This window comes from Pimephales promelas, chromosome 11, assembly GCF_988280905.1.
Source record: "Pimephales promelas chromosome 11, fPimPro1.hap1.1, whole genome shotgun sequence".
NCBI lineage: Eukaryota > Metazoa > Chordata > Actinopteri > Cypriniformes > Leuciscidae > Pimephales > Pimephales promelas.
In genome coordinates this window covers 21,035,071-21,053,947 of record NC_142779.1, presented here as the reverse complement: position 1 = coordinate 21,053,947, position 18,877 = coordinate 21,035,071, and the positions used below count along the sequence as shown (strand labels likewise).

At 39.0% G+C, this 18,877-nt stretch overlaps 1 protein-coding gene across 6 annotated transcripts in view; it reads left to right on the top strand.

Annotated features, from left to right (window-relative positions):
- actn1 (actinin, alpha 1) overlaps window positions 1-18,877 on the top strand; it is a 49,103-nt gene that overhangs the window by 19,470 nt on the left and 10,756 nt on the right. For 3 of the 6 annotated variants that reach the window (XM_039656153.2, XM_039656151.2, XM_039656149.2), the window contains exons 2-8: window positions 318-432; window positions 3,145-3,264; window positions 6,060-6,146; window positions 6,451-6,538; window positions 6,662-6,740; window positions 6,832-6,913; window positions 15,976-16,061. In XM_039656153.2, the coding sequence (XP_039512087.1) occupies window positions 318-432; window positions 3,145-3,264; window positions 6,060-6,146; window positions 6,451-6,538; window positions 6,662-6,740; window positions 6,832-6,913; window positions 15,976-16,061 (657 nt within the window). Of the gene's footprint in view, window positions 1-317; window positions 433-3,144; window positions 3,265-6,059; window positions 6,147-6,450; window positions 6,539-6,661; window positions 6,741-6,831; window positions 6,914-15,404; window positions 15,491-15,975; window positions 16,062-18,877 lie in introns of all 6 variants that reach the window. The other 3 variants (XM_039656152.2, XM_039656150.2, XM_039656148.2) reach the window with 1 other exon arrangement.

The window sequence follows — 18,877 nt, the reverse complement described above, 5'->3', positions numbered from 1 at the left end:
TATTGTTTTATTGTGGACATCATAATTTTTTTTATTTGAGAATTATGAGACCCATAAAACAACAAATAACTGAAATAAAAGTAATAACAGTATTCAATATCATTCACCTTTTAATAGATTTTTTAAAGTGTAAATAATATTTTAAGTGACTATTTTGTATTTTCATATTTAATGCTGTTTTTTTTTTCTTCTTTGGTTTTTCCAGTATTTTTTCTGCCAAGTCTTATTTGCACATTAAAGGCATTGGTTGCATTAAATTTTGCATTGTGTTTTGGTTTTATTTCTCTTCTCAAGTTATAAACCGTTCTTTTTTTCAGACGTTTACTGCATGGTGCAATTCGCATTTACGGAAGGCGGGGACGCAGATCGACAACATTGAGGAGGATTTTAGAGATGGACTCAAACTCATGCTCCTCCTAGAGGTCATCTCAGGTCAGTGACCTCTCAGTGCAGTTCCACCTCGGGTCTTCAGCCAATAAAGCTAATAATAAGTTAATATGACGACGCCCATAATGTTTACGGTGGTCACTAGGCGGAGAGTAGCGAGCAGTCGAGTCAAATGTGTTTTCCACAACCTCTAAAAGTGGTCGGAAGTGGATAAGCTCAAAACGTTTTACACCCTGTGTACACCTGTATTTAGCGTCATCCACTTGTGATGTCATTAAAAAAAATGCTTCTTAATACCAGGTGCAAAAGGGGCCAAAGGGCCCCTAGATCCACGCTGAAGAAAAGTAGTGACCGGGCTTTGCGACCATAGCCGGCCCTAAATTGTAGAACAGCCGACTGCTTTCTATCAGAATCTCGATAGAATCACTTTTTAAAGTGAAACTAAAAACCTATGTCTTTGAAAAGACTTACCTTATGGCGCTTTTCCACTGCATAGTACGGTACGGTTCGGCTCAGTACGCTTCGACTCGGCGCGAAACAGTTCAGCTCGCTTTGCGTTTCCACTGCAGTAGTACCCCTTCAAAGTGTGTGGGACTGATCGTTATTTGCGCGCGCCTCTACTGCCATGACATCATCTTAAAAGCGCCACATTTTCATTTTCTTAAAACCCACAACACAGGAACATTGGAGACTATCGAGGGGATGGTGTTCCTGATTCTCGGTATGTGGTTGTTTCTAACTGCTAGACGGAAAAATGTGTTTAAAATGAGGCTGATGGCAGCAAAACAAAAATACTGCTAAAAAAGTGTCTCGACGCTAGTAGTGACGCTGGTAGTGACGATTATGTCTGACCAATCATCAGTGATCTGCAGTGTTTCACGTCACATTTTAGTACCGGTACGGTACGCTTGGAACCTCAACAGACCAGGTACCATTTAAAGCGACCTGAAGCGAACCGTACTGTACTGTACCATGCAGTGGAAAAGCACCACAAGTGAGACGTACCGAACCGAACCGTACCGTACTATGCAGTGGAAAAGCGCCATTTAAGTCAGATGGGGCTAGTTTAAGCTTTAATTATGTGTTTATGTTGTGTTTTACTGTCATACTGTTGTACACATTGTTGCTTTTTAAAGCTTATTCTTAGCTAAAAACACTTAGTTCTTTCAAAAATATATGTGCTCATTAATGTATATTTACTTCATTCAAGTAATAAAGTATTCTTGTGAGTGTATAATATGCCATTGAAAATACATACGGATAAGTGGTTCTAATGTCGGTCGCCATGTTGCCCCTCCATCTTGAAAGTACATTAGCCAAAGAGGGACATACCCGTTAATTCAAGCTTCGCCTTTTGCGTTTACGTTTGAGTTAACACTCATGGATGAGGTCGAACTCAAAAAGCCATGTTAATCTTGGACTACATTGGCCACCGTAGGAGTTAAAACGAAATCGGAATTGAGAGGAACAGAAACTAATATTCACTGGATGGTCATATACCTTTTCACCGCTAGATGGGGGTAAAATCACACAGTGTAACTTTAAGCTTGAATTATGTGTTTATGTTGTGTTTTACTGTCATACTGTTGTACGCATTCTTGCTTTTTAATTGATATTGTTCAAGCACAAAGATTAACTACTTTTGTTTTATTGTGCTTTATAAATAAATTAAGATTGAGATTAAGATTATGAAAACTAGTTACAGAATGTTCCCTGTATAAATAGTATTTCTCTCTATGCATATGAATTTGCATACAAAATAATAAAATGTGTTAAAGGGACTACATGTAGGAATTGCTGCCATCTAGCAGTGAAAATGTATTTTGCATTCAGACGAATTGTGCTCTCTAGCGCCTCGCTTTTTGAAATGCGCGTTGCATCTACGGTAACTATTATGTACCAAAAAGCTATGACAGGTTTAGCACTTCGTCGAGTGTTCTTTCAGGTGAACAGGTTTGTTATTTCAAACAAACAGCAACCTGACACAACGAATGAACTAATATTACACTATCAATTACTGACTGAAAAACATGAACTATTGTAATAAGTAGTTAAGCCTTCTTTATTCGTTATATTTTATGAAGTAGCCTACGTGCATTAGATATCATCATCAACTTTTAACTATAAATGTTCATATGTCTATATCATAAAGTACACAACCAAACAATGAAAAAAAGCTTGTAATTCAGACTGTTACATTGACTTACCTGTCGAGAAGAAAGCAGGACTTCGGCGTCTCTTTTGAACTCTTTGTCACCTGTAAAAAGCTATCCCGACATTAACTCGTGTTTTTTATTATCTCCGGTCACGTTTCCGTTACAATCTATTTTTGGACTTTTCTGGCGACGAGGATTTGCAATGCAGACTTTTAAACTCCTCCGCTTCTACTGCTTTCAGACAGTCACGTTGGCTCTGAACGAAAACTCGCTGTAGAAACGCGTTGGCCTAGTACTTTATGTCCCTCTCTGCTATTATACTTTTTCAAGATGGTGGAATGACATGGAAGCCTCCGTGGACTTACCCGTACCATGTATATAAAAGATAATAAATTCTTCGTTTACGTGGATAAGTCAGATAATTGGCAGAGGTATTTGTACACCAAATACCTTTTTCTTAAAATAGAATTTGCATACCACAAGCTAGTTGATAACTGTCAGGAATAAGTGTGAAATTAAAGTAATTGTGTACCTGTTTGGTCATCTGAGGGCAGTGTGATGCAATATTGTAAATCCTGATATTTAAACCATCTTTCTGTAGGAGAACGTTTGGCCAAACCAGAAAGAGGAAAAATGAGAGTCCATAAGATCTCCAATGTGAATAAAGCTCTGGACTTCATCGCCAGCAAAGGAGTCAAACTGGTTTCAATTGGAGCAGAGGGTAGGTCCCCCCCCCTCCCCTCCTGCAGTGACCTATATTCTCCAGGCTTCCAGGGTCATGGGTTCAGTGTTTCCTGCATGTGGGATCAATGGCAATCAGGCTATTTGCCTGTATGTGATATGTGCTTGCTTATATCTCATGTCACATGTAGTCCCTCCCCCTTCCAATACAGTTAAATAGGTTAGACATGCAGTACATACCTGACATATTTTAGATCTATCTGAAAATGTGTTCATTTTTCCTGTTACCTGCTCTCTCTCTCTCTCTCTCTCTCTCTCTCTCTCTCTCTCTCTCTCTCTCTCTCTCTCTCTCTCTTTTTAATCCAGAGCGGCATTCCAGACAGATTAGCCATCTACCAAAGCCTTTGCCTTGGTGTGTGTGTGTGTGTGTGTTTGTCTGGCAAAGCTGGGATACACATACACACAAGCACATACTGGGATGTGTGTAGAGTGTATTATGAGATTAGCCTAAGAAGATGGAGAGGAAACGCATGCATGGTTACCTAGATATTTAGATGGGACTTCCCATATACAGCTGTGTGTAAAAACAATAATAAAAATAAATAATACAAATTGTAAATAATAAAAAGTTAATACAGACATTATTCAGTATTAATATCATATAGCCTTTATAACCCCTTTTTTCCTTTTACAAATGTCTTCAAAAATCAGCTTTTGGGGACATTTTCAGCAGTTTGTATTTAAAAGGATTACTCAATATAATCGTATCAAATAGTATAGTTTAACTAAATTTAATCATATCAAAATAAACAATCTGGCAAAGCTGTTTACCTGCATTTTAGACTCTAAAATATTTTTAGACACTCACTAATATCCCACAGCCGTCTCACTTTACAGTCTTAATTCTTAAAGGTTGTGTAATATTTAAGATATAATATCATTATTTGGAATAAGGTGGAGTTGTGATGGTAGAGGAATGCCAGAGGAATGTTCACGGGAGTGAAAGCAGGCAGCCATTTATGGGTGATATTTACAAAATCTGTCGAGAATAATTCAGGTCACCCAGAAAATCAAAAGGAAAAAATTAGCAATAATTATTTCAAGAAGATATCATTTTTAGACCTAAGAAATTTATTGTATCATTACCATAAAAAAAAAAAAATTAAGATATATACAATCTACAATGTTTATATATAAAATGTATAACTATGTTATTCCCTTAACTAAGATGAGTTGATGCATACCTCTCTTGTCTTAGTGAGACACTTTGATCGCGCACTTAACTAGCCCAGTTCATTCAATAGGGGCCAAGCACCTCCACGTTTTCCCTATTTAAATACACTTACTCAAGTAGTGTGACTCGACCAAGAATGGTGACCCATAATAAAACGTTGCGCTTTTCTAAGCGTGTAAAGTGTAAAACTATAATGTATGGCGGAATACCACAGCAAGTGCTTGGGAGCACTACGACTCATTAGTACTGCACGATTAATCATATCGCAATCACAGACCCCGTTTACACCTGGTATTAAAATGCGATCTGTATCCAGATAAGTTATCCGGATAATAAAAAACGCATGTTAATGCAAGGTGTAAACGCGTTGTGATCAGATCGTGATCGGATCTGCCTGACCACATCTGGAGGTAGTCTGGCTCGCATTGTGTCCGGATCTTTACTAGGTGTAAACGCAATCTGGTTGTTGAAACCACATATGTATATTTTACTCCTCCCAAAAATGCTAAAAAATAAACGAGTGAGAGCGTGTTATTTAGGCTATGTCATGTTATAGCCTAGTCAGATGCGACACGCGACACGCATCACCGCAGATGAGCGTCTATTCAACGTGCAAACATCGCAAATAAAAGTGAAAGTAAGTCACAGACGCAGTTAAAACATCTTCAAGTAAAGAAACGAAATTATCTTACCAGGCCTGTTGCCACTCTCTCTTATTGATGTCTCGGATTTGGAAATTAGCTGATGATCAATAAAATGCCGCTCAGATCTGTTGCTTTTGGTGGCGTGCAATCCAATAAATCTGCATATAACGCAGGAGGTGAAGATCGGATTTATATCCGTTTTGCAAAAACACATTTATGTGGCCAGGTGTAAACGGAATCAGTACTTATTATCCGGATAACTTATCTGGATACAGATCGCATTTTAATACCAGGTGTAAACGGGGTCACAATGTCAAGCCTATGCGATTATATGGCGCAGAATGCTTTTATATGAAATAAACAAATTCGGGCTGTTAACTCAATTAACACAGCATCTGTTACTTTTGTCATCCTTTGACTATTTTTACATGATCCCACTCTTATTCGTTCGCTTTTAAACCATTCATGCACGACAAGTCAAATGAGAGCACGCTGCATGTGAATGTCCTGACTGGACGCGCGCCAGTATCATGTGCCTGCACAGACCGCATGCCAGAATACAGTTCTCATTCGCGCTTGAACAGACAATAAAACACACAATTATTTTTATCCAGACATCAATGGCTTATTGATCATTATAGGTGTTATCAATCATTTAGTTTTTGTTGCTAGTTTGAGTTGAGAAATACACATTTCAGAATTATCACTTATCTGTGTGTGTATTTTGCTTTAGAACCAAGCAAGTTGACTCATGAAACCATTTGTTTATTATATCGCAATCGCAATATTGACCTCAATAATCGCAATATGTGTGTGTACATATATATATATATAATTATTGTTTTGATATGGCTTTAGTTTATAAAGTGATTTTAATGTTGTCACCTAACCTCAACGTCATCTAAACCTTACAGTAAATGTGATGCTTGTGTGTGTGTGTGTGTTTGTTCTGCTCAGAGATTGTTGATGGAAATGCTAAGATGACTCTAGGGATGATCTGGACCATTATCCTCCGCTTCGCCATCCAGGACATCTCAGTGGAGGGTATATATAAATATATATCACACACACACACACACACACACACACACACAAGTTTATAAGTGGTGCTTTAGATCTTGAAGAAAAAGACTGTAGGTAGTTCATTTGTGTGTATTAAATATCACGAGAGTTAACACAATGACTAATGTCTTAATTAGCATAATTAAATACAGTTCTCCTCTTTTGGATTTCTTGAATATTCACTGTTAAAAACACACGCAATCTCAGGAATGTGTAAGTCATTTAAATGACAACATTGTCTTTCCATTACTGAGATTACTGTGTGTGTGTGTGTGTGTGCGCACAGAGACCTCAGCTAAAGAAGGCTTGCTGCTTTGGTGCCAAAGGAAAACAGCTCCCTACAAAAACGTCAACATTCAGAATTTCCACATCAGGTGAGCAGACAGGAAATAAGCATTAGTGAGAAACAGATTGAATGATGGGAAGGCAGAGATACTGCAACTGAACGCTGCACTACAGTATCATACATCACCTTTCTCTGTCTGTGTCTCTGTCAGTTGGAAGGATGGATTGGGCTTCTGTGCACTCATTCACAGACATCGTCCAGAGCTCATTGATTACGGTAAACTGCGCAAGGTGAGGCATTACGAGAACCTGCGACCATATTTAGAGACAGCAATATAAAAGACAATGAATGACCCATGTTTTGATGTTCGCTTTCTCTCAGGATGACCCAATGACTAATCTGAACACCGCCTTTGATGTCGCTGAGAAGTACCTGGACATCCCTAAGATGCTGGATGCAGAAGGTAAGACATTTAGAGGACAGTTTCTATTTCACTGTGAAACTAGGTTAGACTTGTCTAAATATAGAGCTGTAGGAGGCACACAGGTATGTGTGTAGGTTGAATTACACCCCATTACTGCAGGTGTGATTGTGGAGGTTTTCCTAACATTTAGCCTCTTCAGAGGGATTTTTAGGATAATGGGCCGTGATGTTTTTCGTGATGAGATTGTTGCTGTGCTTGATGTTCATCAAACATTCTGATTAAGGTTTGTTTTAATCTCTCAACCCAGAACCACTTAACATGCAGTCTGCAGTTAAACTTTGTTTTGCTGATCATTTCAGGCTTAGGTGCGCTATCTGTTTCTAGCTTTTGTGAGCGTTATACTTTTTCAATAAAAAATTGATCAATTCATAGAATGTCGATGTCATAATCTGTGCATACTTAGTTAAGATGTGTCTTGCATCTATATGCATACTGACTTTTCTTTCTCACAACGATTTCTAATTAAATATGAAGCCAACATACACTGCAAAGATAGCGTCTATATTATCTCATTCACATATATGTTTTGTTATATGTCCCAGAAAAATATTTATACTGATAAATATTTTTTTAATATTTATAGAATTTTTTTACTCATCTATATATTTAATATAGTACCTTCTTAATATTTGTTTATTTATTTGAATACATCATATTAATTTTAATATATAAATCAATTCTGTTTTTCATTTGTAATAAAATCTGGAAATTATAAGGCTGTTATGTGTTTCCACAATTAATATAAACCAGCACGATTTGCAACAACATTTGAATTACAATGTTACCATAATTCTCTTGTTGCTTGAAAGCACTAGGAATTCCTGTTTAAACTTGTTAGGCATTTTCAAGATCGTTTCTTTTTAGTCAGGGAGCCAAAGTCTCAAAAATGGGTTGAACCTGACATGGTCTGCCATACTTTTTATTTGTGTTTTTTCTGTTAACTTTGACCCTAAGAACAAATAATTGGAGGGTCTGCTCTGCCGGAAATATCGCGAAAAAAAATTGTGGGCATTTTAGTGTAAGCACCCTTTATTTTTTATCAGAAAAATGTGAAAAATTATTTTTTTCATCAAATTCTTAGTGGGTTGGGTAGGTTCTCAATAAATGCATTCCAGATACACAGAACACATGTGCAGACAACATCCACTGAAAAAATAATTCTTAAAACACATTTCTACATGATTTCGCATCAATTTAATGCAAAAAAACAGGCGTTTTTTCACTTATTTTCCACTATTTTCATCTTTACTTCATTGGCAATCAACTATTCCCTTAAGTTATGACATCAGGCAATATGCCATTCTTTTCACCAAACACTATACTCATTACACAGAAAAAATTATAAAAATCCAAACAAAATCAATGGATCTGTGATGATTTCACTACTAGTTGGCGATCAACAGGCTCAGAATTTCAATAGAATTTTAGACTACTCTCAAAATTCTTAAAAACATGCTGGATATTTAGCATCATGGCTCACTTACAAACACACACACACACGCACACACATGATCTTAGTAATTTTTATGAGTTTGGAACAACCAACCAATGGTTACCAACGGTTACCAACAGACTTCGAAGCTGCTCATCATTGTCTGTGGTAAGTGATAGTGACTAATATACCGGTAGGTCTGCCCCAGAGTTTTGGGGAAAGAATGGTAATATGGATACTGTAATTGTAATTAACTGAAAGGACCACACCAGTCTTCAAACAATAATATTTCTGATGATTCCTCATCCCAAACATATCCCTGTAGCAGCAGCATTCATTCTCTACTAGTTTACTTAGCTAGCTTTAGCCGTTTTAGCTAATGTCGGTGGTTTCTTTAAACGGCATTACTCCTCACAGGTATGGGGTAGAGAGTAGAGACTTACTTTTTTTAAATGCTTAGGATATTATTCTCTAATAGAGGTATGTGTCCTATATGTTCAATAAGCTTCAACCGGAAGTTGAGAAATTGCCAAAATTTCAACTGGACTTGTTAGGTAAAGAAATAGATATGAGAATAAATGCTGCTACAGGGATACGTTTGGAGCGAGGAATCATTGGAAATAAACTTGTATGAAGCCTGGTGTGGTCCTTGAAGTGTTTTTCATGTCAGACAGATAGTAGGCTAGTAAGGATAACTAAAGGCTACATTAAACGTTAGTTGCCATTAGCAATTAGCTACATGGCTAGTTGTTACATTCAGATTTAGAAAGTTTAGCTAGTTAGCTTGTGCACGAATGGCCACACAGACACAAAAAAACAATATGTAGCTATATTGGATATCAGATTGTACACAATACTGAACAATACAAATGTTCAGTAAAATGTAAACATACTATATAGTATGCATAGTTTGTTTTTTGTATATAATACTGTATAGTATAGAGTGAGTGATTTGTCAAAAGCTAGTTACCTAGTAGTGTCAAACATCTAGATTTCTTTCACCCGAATGCACAATATTTTCCATTGGCAGATTTGGTTCTGATCTTATTGGGTTTGCTGTGGAGGAAAAGGTAACGAGAAGAGAAGTCAGCAGACGATTGGAAAGGACTGTAAAAAGGAGTGGAGGACTGAACAGAAGGGAAGAGTAGAATCAGGAGAGTAGAGTGAAGAGGACAGGGGTGGACTGAACAAGAGAGAAGAATAGTAGATGGAAAAAGAGGAGTGAATTGATCATTTACATTTCTTCATTTAGCTGATGCTTTTTATCCAAAGTGACTTACAATTGCTATATATGTCAGAGGTCACACACCTCTGGAGAAACTAAGGGTTAAGTGTCTTGCTCAAGGACACATTGGTGTCTCACAGTGGATTCGAACCCCGGTCTCTCACACCAAAGGCATGTGTCTTATCCACTGCGCCATAACCACCCCGCTCAGTGATGATCAGATGTGGTTTGTTGGTGCCTTGGGGAAGAAAGGACCACAGTTGATCACAGTTGCAGGGATGGTATCTGGGATGAGAAATGTTGGAATGATTTCCATGTAGGAGCAGTGCAATTTGGTTCCAGGTCCTCCAATAGTTTGTTGGTGACTTGGGGAAGATGGGACCATAGCTTATCACAGTTGCGGGGATGGTATCTGGGATGGTAAATGCTTGGAATGAACTGCCATGCAGTGTTCGTCCATCCTTTGTGTACTCTGGGAAGTCAAGTTTATCAAACTGTGTGAATCATCAAACCTTCAGGTTCGTTGGTATGAAGGCACCATCCCTAGTTGTCTGCTCTTCAACTGCCATTGTTGTAAAACATATGTAATTCTTTGTAGCTGATGCTGTTCCTAAATCTATTTAGGAGTGACACGATTGACTTCTGGTTTCCTTAACGGCTATCCCAACGTGTTTCGGTGTTAGGATCTTGGCAACTGCTTTGCAGACATCCTGGGCAAGGTTGAGAACTTGTTCTTGCTGCTTAAGACTAACTTTCACCCGGTCGTCTTCACCTAACTCTGGAGATGCATCTGTTATCATCCATGCCAGGTGGTATAACAGCTCAATCTTTGGGATGCCTCCAGGTATGATATCTTGCTGCAGTGTTGGGTCTTCAGTCATACTGCCAGCGATCTGGTGACTTCCTCTGGCTTGAGCTGTTCTGGCTTGTCTTGCTTCCTTCAGGGCCTGCTTAGGTTGGTCCTGGAGTTCCTTCCGTATTCTAGTTGCAGTGTTGTAGGAAGAGACTATGGTGTGAAATATCTCAAGCCTATGCGAGTACCCACAGCTCAAGATTAATTCATCCACGCTGTTACAAAGAGCGTTTTAGAAAATCTTTTTTTCCAACTGCAATTAGATTTTACAATCAGTGCTATATAAGATGATGTAGATGATGGTCATATATATAATCATGGTCATAATGCTTTGAAAAATTGATATTTGAGTACAAGACCTGTTGTTGTTGTGTATGTTGTTGTTATGTTTTTATTTTATTTTTATTGTATTTATGTGCTGCTGTGACATATAAATTTCCCCCCTGGGATTAATAAAGTAAATCATCATCATCAACTCACTTTCTTCTTCATATTCTGCAAGAAGTATGCAGAGTATTAGGGTGGTGATGGTGCAGTGGATAAGGCACATGCCTTTGGGTTGAGAAACTCTGGTTTGAATCCACTGCGAGACACCAATGTGTCCCTGAGCAAGACACTTAACCCCTAGTTGCTCCAGAGGCGTGCGACCTCTGACATATATAGCAATTGTAAGTCGCTTTGGATAAAAGCATCAGATAACTGTAAATGAGTATTTCTTCTTCATACTCTGCCTCTTCCGTTTTCTCCTTAAGTTCCTTCAACTTTGAGAGCATGTGGCCAACATTCATTTATGCTGAGCAAATAGAACATACTTTCTGTGGCACAACCATTATTTTAAAAATACCACCTACTTCAAAGTGCCTTCTAAGGTGGGCAATAAAGGACTGATATGTATGAGGTAACATTGTGAACTCCATGGCTTTCCAAGTATTTATGGAATTCATCCCTCAAAGCTGTAACGAAGAATATGGCATTCAGGTCTGGATGCTGGTGCCATAGGGTGGCCCGTCTCTGAGAGAGCAGATCCTGGGCCAGGGAGGGGCTGTTGCGAGGAGCACCAGTTCCAGGAACCAGATCCGGTTGGACCAATACAGCGCAACTAACAAGACCTGCTCCTCGTCCTTCCTGACCTTGCACAATGTCTGTGCAAGAAGGCTCACTGGGGGAAACGCATACTTGCGTAGGTCCGGGGACCAACTGTGTGCCAGAGCATCCATTCCGAGGGTCCCCTCGGTCAGAGAATAGAACGACTGGTAGTGAGAATTGTCCAGGGCGGCAAACAGATAAACCTGTGGGGTCCACACTGAGGCCTGGATGGTGGCTGCTGCTGGGGCTTCACAGGAGCGGAGGATGCCCCAGGAGGTCGACCTCAGTGACGAGCGGATGGAGGGTCTGCGACCAGTGAACGGGTGGGGCAAAGCTGTCAACCACGTCGCCGAATAACCAAACCTGGGACAGAGGGGCATCCAGGAACCGATTCTTAATGGTGTCCCTCATATCAGCCAGGTTGAGCCAAAGGTGGTGCTCCTGGACCACCAAGGTGGACATCGCCTGACCAATGGAACGTGCGGTTTCCTTCGAAGGGGGCAACACAGCCGAATCCTCATCTCCAGAGGACTGAAGCTCCCCCTACAATGCTGTGAACAACATCTGATCATCAAGCAGAGCCCCAAAGGACATGGTTGGTTGTTGCAGCGCTTGTAAGGTGTGAGGGACCCAAGGAGATTGCCTCAGCGGGGAAGTCCTCACATTAATCCTCAGATCACCCTCAGATCACCCTGACCATGCACAAAAGTAGGTTTATTTTGAGGTCCAAAATAAAAGCTAGATCGGGACATAGGCGAGGGGACTGCACCTCCCTTGAGGTAAGCAAGTCTCAATCTCAGCACAGTCATAGTCATATTCCCGCAATGAAAACATGAACTATTCACAAAAGTTGCCTCAGCGTGCTGAATGCCCAACACGAAAAGGAACTATTGTGACCATCTGCTGGCGCCAGGGAATGACCGCATCCATAAACGCACGAGCGGAAAGACATCCTGAAACATCCTGTTGCTCTTTTAGTGAAAACACAAAAATTCAGTGTCAAAGTACCCAAGGATAGCCGTGGTGTAATCGGGGTACACTCTCAAAGAGGAACGACCACCAAGACCGACACACACACACACAAGCAATGCTGTGAAAATCCTTGAGGCCACCACTGATCGCACAGTCACACCAGCAGTGGATACAGAGTCTTGCTTTTCTGGAATCTTAAACATTGCACCAGTCTGCAGAACTCAGCCAGACGAAAGCTCGGCTCCTAAGTGAAAGACAATGTGTGCGTGCGCCCGCTTCCTGTTTATACCCACGCAATGGATCTGTGATGATTTCACTACTAGTTGGCGATCAACAGGCTCAGAATTTCAATAGAATTTTAGACTACTCTCAAAATTCTTAAAAACAAGCTGGATATTAAGCATCATGGCTCACTTACAAACACACACACACACACACACACACACACACACACACACACACACACACACACACACACACACACACACACATGATCTTAGTAATTTTTATGAGTTTGGAACAACCAACCAACGGTTACCAACGGATTTTCGAAGCTGCTATACCCACGCTGCGGAGTGGGGCACGTGATGCGATCCCTGAAGTGGTCCCGATTACATTGTCACGTCGATGTTACGCCGCACGTGATCGACTGAAAGGGAACTAAAATTTTAATAGTAGGTACTCAATCAAAACTGCGGAATTGTGGAAGTTTTACACTTACTATCGCCGACTCTGTTATCTTTCTTTCTTCTCAGGTTAAGTCTGAGTGTCATCCTGTATTGATAAACTTCAGATGGTTCAGAATTCAGCAGCTCGGATCATTACACAAACACTGTTGAATGAGCATATTACTCCAGTTTTAGGGAACATTCATTGGTTTCCAATCAGATTTCATATCAATTCAAAATTTTACTTTTTACTTTTTGTAAGGTGTCCTTGAGTGTCTTGAAAGACGTCCAACAAATAAAATGAATTATTATTATTACTACTAGCTAACTAGCTTTTGACAAATCACTCACTCTATATACTGTAAAAACAAAAACAAACTATGCATACTATATAGTATGTTTACATTTTACAGAACATTTGTATTGTTCATTATTGTGTACAGTCTGATATCCAATATAGCTATATATTGTTTTTTTTTGTCTGTGTGGCTTTCTAACTTTCTAAACCGCAATGTAACAACTAGCCATGAAGCTAAATGCTAATGGTAGCTAACGTTTAATGTAGCCTTTAGTTATCCTTACTAGCCTACTATCTGTCTGACATGAAAAACACTTCAAGGACCACACCAGGCTTCATACAAGTTTATTTCCAATGATTCCTCGCTCCAAACGTATCCCTGTAGCAGCATTTATTCTCATATCTATTTCTTTACCTAACAAGTCCAGTTGAAATTTTGGCAATTTCTCAACTTCCGGTTGAAGCTTATTGAACAAATAGGACACATACCTCTATTAGAGAATAATATCCTAAGCATTTAAAAAAAGTAAGTCTCTACTCTCTACCCCATACCTGTGAGGAGTAATGCCGTTTAAAGAAACCACCGACATTAGCTAAAACGGCTAAAGCTAGCTAAGTAAACCAGTAGAGAATGAATGCTGCTGCTACAGGGATATGTTTGGGATGAGGAATCATCAGAAATATTATTGTTTGAAGACTGGTGTGGTCCTTTCAGTTAATTACAATTACAGTATCCATATTACCATTCTTTTCCCAAAACTCTGGGGCAGACCTACCGGTATATTAGTCACTATCACTTACCACAGACAATGATGAGCAGCTTCGAAGTCTGTTGGTAACCGTTGGTAACCATTGGTTGGTTGTTCCAAACTCATAAAAATTACTAAGATCATGTGTGTGCGTGTGTGTGTGTGTTTGTAAGTGAGCCATGATGCTAAATATCCAGCATGTTTTTAAGAATTTTGAGAGTAGTCTAAAAAATTCTATTGAAATTCTGAGCCTGTTGATCACCAACTAGTAGTGAAATCATCACAGATCCATTGATTTTGTTTGGATTTTTATAATTTTTTCTGTGTAATGAGTATAGTGTTTGGTGAAAAGAATGGCATATTGCCTGATGTCATAACTTAAGGGAATAGTTGATTGCCAATGAAGTAAAGATGAAAATAGTGGAAAATAAGTGAAAAAACGCCTGTTTTTTGCATTAAATTGATGCGAAATCATGTAGAAATGTGTTTTATGAATTATTTTTTCAGTGGATGTTGTCCGCACATGTGTTCTGTGTATCTGGAATACATTTATTGAGAACCTACCCAACCCACTGAGGATTTGATGAAAAAAATAATTTTTCACATTTTTCTGATAAAAAATAAAGGGTGCGTACACTAAAATGGCCACAATTTTTTTTCGCGATATTTCCGGCAGAGCAGACCCTCTAATTATTTGTTCTTAGGGTCAAAGTTAACAGAAAAAACACAAATAAAAAGTATGGCAGACCATGTCAGGTTCAACCCATTTTATAGAGCTTTTGAGACTTTGGCTCCCCGACTATTTTAGGTTGATTATAATCAGTGCCGGTATTTGCCATCCACACCCCCCCAAACGTGTTACTGTGCCGTGAAAGAGAAAAGCGAGCACGCATTTGAAAGCGATTACAAATGCACGCATCCAACCCATCACCAAGGCTGAACCTGATTTCGGCAGCCACTGAATCCCCCCCACAAATATAAATGCCCCCCTGATTTGTGCGCCCTGGTTCCGGCTCTGATTTTGATGATTTCATATCTCCATTCACATTAATAACTCTTTCTTTACACAGGAAGTCCCCTCGTATGGGCCTCTGAAGTATGTGACTGTGTGTGATGTGCTCTGATCATTCTTTTTTTTCTCTCTCTCTCTCTTATTACTTTAATATCACCCCCTTCTTTCTCTGCAGATATTGTTGGTACGGCTCGTCCCGATGAGAAGGCCATCATGACCTACGTTTCTAGCTTCTACCATGCCTTCTCTGGGGCGCAGAAGGTATCGCTGGGCACCCCTCTCCCAATGTCATGAATTTCTACACTCACCCAATAAGGCCCTCCCTTCACTCTGTTTCCGCTCACTGGTTTTCGTGATCGCCACTGGATGTTGTGGTTTCTTGTGACCATGACTACACTCCTAACCGTCTGCCTCTTTCTGACTCTTTGCAGTGCTAAGCTCCGCCCATCAGGGCTCATGCTCCTTCTACAGTTGCATGGGTCTTTCCACCTGTTGCATGAAGGAAATGAATTCTTATGATGAAGGCATGAGTGTGTCTCCACTTCAGTCTCCTAAAAAAATACCCAAACAGTCACGGCATCGACGAGACCTCCTGGAGACCTCTTCATGCCTTGTATCATTTCTGTAGAACTATGCCCCGTTTGTCTTTGTGTCTATGCAGTCTTTTACTCTGTGCTTTTTTTTTCTCTCCCTTCCTCTCCACCTCCTTTTCTCTCTCTGTTCCCGCTCCCTCTTTCCCTGGGCAGATATCGTTAGTACGTTGCGTCCCGATGAAAAGGCCATCATGACGTATGTGTCATGTTACTACCATGCCTTCTCAGGCAAACAGAAGGTGAGCGCAGACCGACATCAGCCAATCAGCTTCCACATCAAAATCCTAGTCAAATCTAGACTGAAAGAGATGTGATATATTGTTCTTCACTGAACCGAACTTCCTTGTGAAAAAGAAGCATAATATCTTTAGCATACTTTAGAAAGAGTTCTTAAGGAAATAAAATACTTTTTGTTTCTGAATGTAATATTTTCAGGCACTTGATTGCATGTGATTTGCAATTAAATGGAAATGTATTATAACGTAAATTACTGTAGGTACTTAAAAGTCCCACTTAAATACATCTTAATATATAAGTTCAAAATGACTTCTATCAATTGTCTTTGAAATATGGTTAAAGTGTGCTGCTGATTGTACACAAATTTCTGTCATGTAATGAAATTACTAATTTGTAATGATGACGTTGTAATTTATTACATTTAAAATATATTAACTTTAAATATCTAATTACACAGTACAGTTAAAATTAATGTATTTTTCATTTGTGTTAATATAGTTAGTTAACACATACTTTAAAGTAACGCTTAATTTTACACTAACAAAGTGCACTTTTTAGAAGTGTAAATAAGTGTGTTAAGAAAAACTGTTTGTTTACTTATTTTAAGTGGCCTTTTCTATTCATATCACCATTATCTGAAAATACGTTAAAAAATTATAAGATTTGAAGTACACTACAAGTGATTATTAAATTCAATTAAGCACACTTCTTTTTCACAAGGGCTATTATGGTGAGGTCAGTCTCTGATGTCACTGTCGGGTCAGAACCCATCTGCTCTGAAACTCCATTGTGACTTCTTTCTCATTTCTTGTTTGGCTGTGATATTTCTCTCTTTCCTTCTTTGGTTTTGTGTCAGTTCTGGCTGTTTCCCGGGCAACCCTGATCTAATATTACATAACACACCTAGCTCTGTTTCTCCACACATCTGCACGCCACACACACACACACACACACACACACACACATTGTGTCTCGTATAGAAACCATCAAACTTCTTTACATTTTAGAATATGTGTTGAAATAGATGTCCTGCTAAAATCACTGGGACAGTTAGTCGGTCCTATTCAAACATCTTTATAAATTTTTAATTGTTCATAATTCCTTCTGTGTCAGTAAAGAATTGGTCCAGAAAATTCACAGCAGTGAATCTGTTTAGGCAGACTCAAGAATCCAATTTAGTTCATATAGATTCATGAATCTGAATCAGCTTAGCCAAACTCATGAGCTCAAAGCACAGAAGCCACATATGCAGCGAATGCCACAAAATAATATGTTTACGCTTTTTAATGTGGCACAAAGGCGGCATAAACATATCACAATTGGCAGAAACAAAACATCACTTGCTTTTTCTGCCTAACCTTGCATTTTTTTTAATGTAATTTAAAGGGATGGTTCACTTTGAAATTAATTTTTGATATGTTTTAGCTTACCTCAAGGGCATCCAAGATGTAGGTGTCATTGTTTCCACAGTATTTTCAATTTTGATATTTTTTGGTCAAACCGTTGTTGTCTGTCAGTCAAATAATGGAAGTCTAAGGGGATTTTCTAAAAGAGCATGCACAAAGACGTCAAAATTAAACATGATTTAATGACTCGTAAATGTAAGTACACATTGATGGCCTAAGACACAAAACGAGCAGTTTGTGTGAGAAAACGAACAGTATTTATATCGTTTTTACCTCTTGTAACCACAGCCATGTCCAACTGATCTGAATCAGTTGTCCAACGGAACCGAACTGAACCGTGTCCAACGTTCCACCGGAAGTGATCACTTGCGTGTGACGTCACTCATTGTTTACACAGAGATTTCGGAAGTGTTGCCTTTCACTGTGAAGATCTAAACATATTTAGATATACAGGAAATCGCAATGGAAGACGATTTCGAAAACTTCTGAAATCTCTTCCGCATCACAAACCGCTCGTTTCGTGTCTTAGGCCATCAATGTGTACTTACATTTACGAGTCATTAAATCATGTTTAATTTTGACTTTTCTGTGCATGCTCTTTGACGTGGACCCCCTTAGCCTCCATTATTTGACTGACAGACAACACCGGTTTGACCTAAAAATGTCAAAATTGAAAATACTGTGGAAACAATGACACCTACATCTTGGATGCTCTTGAGGTAAGCTAAAACATATCAAAAATTCATTTCAAAGTGAAATATCCCTTTAAGCTAGTCAGATTGGTTCAGTTCTAATAAATAATAGTTTTAGCTTGTATGAAACCAATCAATTTAGATGTTACCTTTAACGTATGCAACATACATACTAGATTTACTAAAATATTTAATTAACAAGGGTCAGACCAGATGTATTTCCCCATTTTTCATGTGGGTCTTCTCGCATGTTAAGTGGATTGAGTCAAAAATCCCAAAAGTTCATTCAGAGGCAGCATGTTTCTCACTGACAGGGTGAAAGTTACTACTTCATTGTGCTGATTCATCACATCCAGCTGGGTTTCCTCAACTCTGTGTGAGCGTTTCTGAACTGATGACTAACATCCCTCAATAAAGTTTCTACAAGCTGGGTGTGTGTTCCCTGCACACTCAGATCCTGTCTGCTCTTATAAGGCACGAGTCTGATTGTAAACCCACCAAACAGTTCAGTATTCAACAAAACTTCCTCTGACACACCCACATCCACACCCATGCACCGTTATTGTGTGGAAGTGTAGCTAAAACAAGCTAATTAATTAGAAAATACAGAATTTTATTGTTTTGGTGATAGTCACTGACTCTGTTTTCCACAGCAGAAAAAGCTAACAAATCAAAAATAGTTTGAAATGACATGAGTAGATGATGACAAAACAATCAATA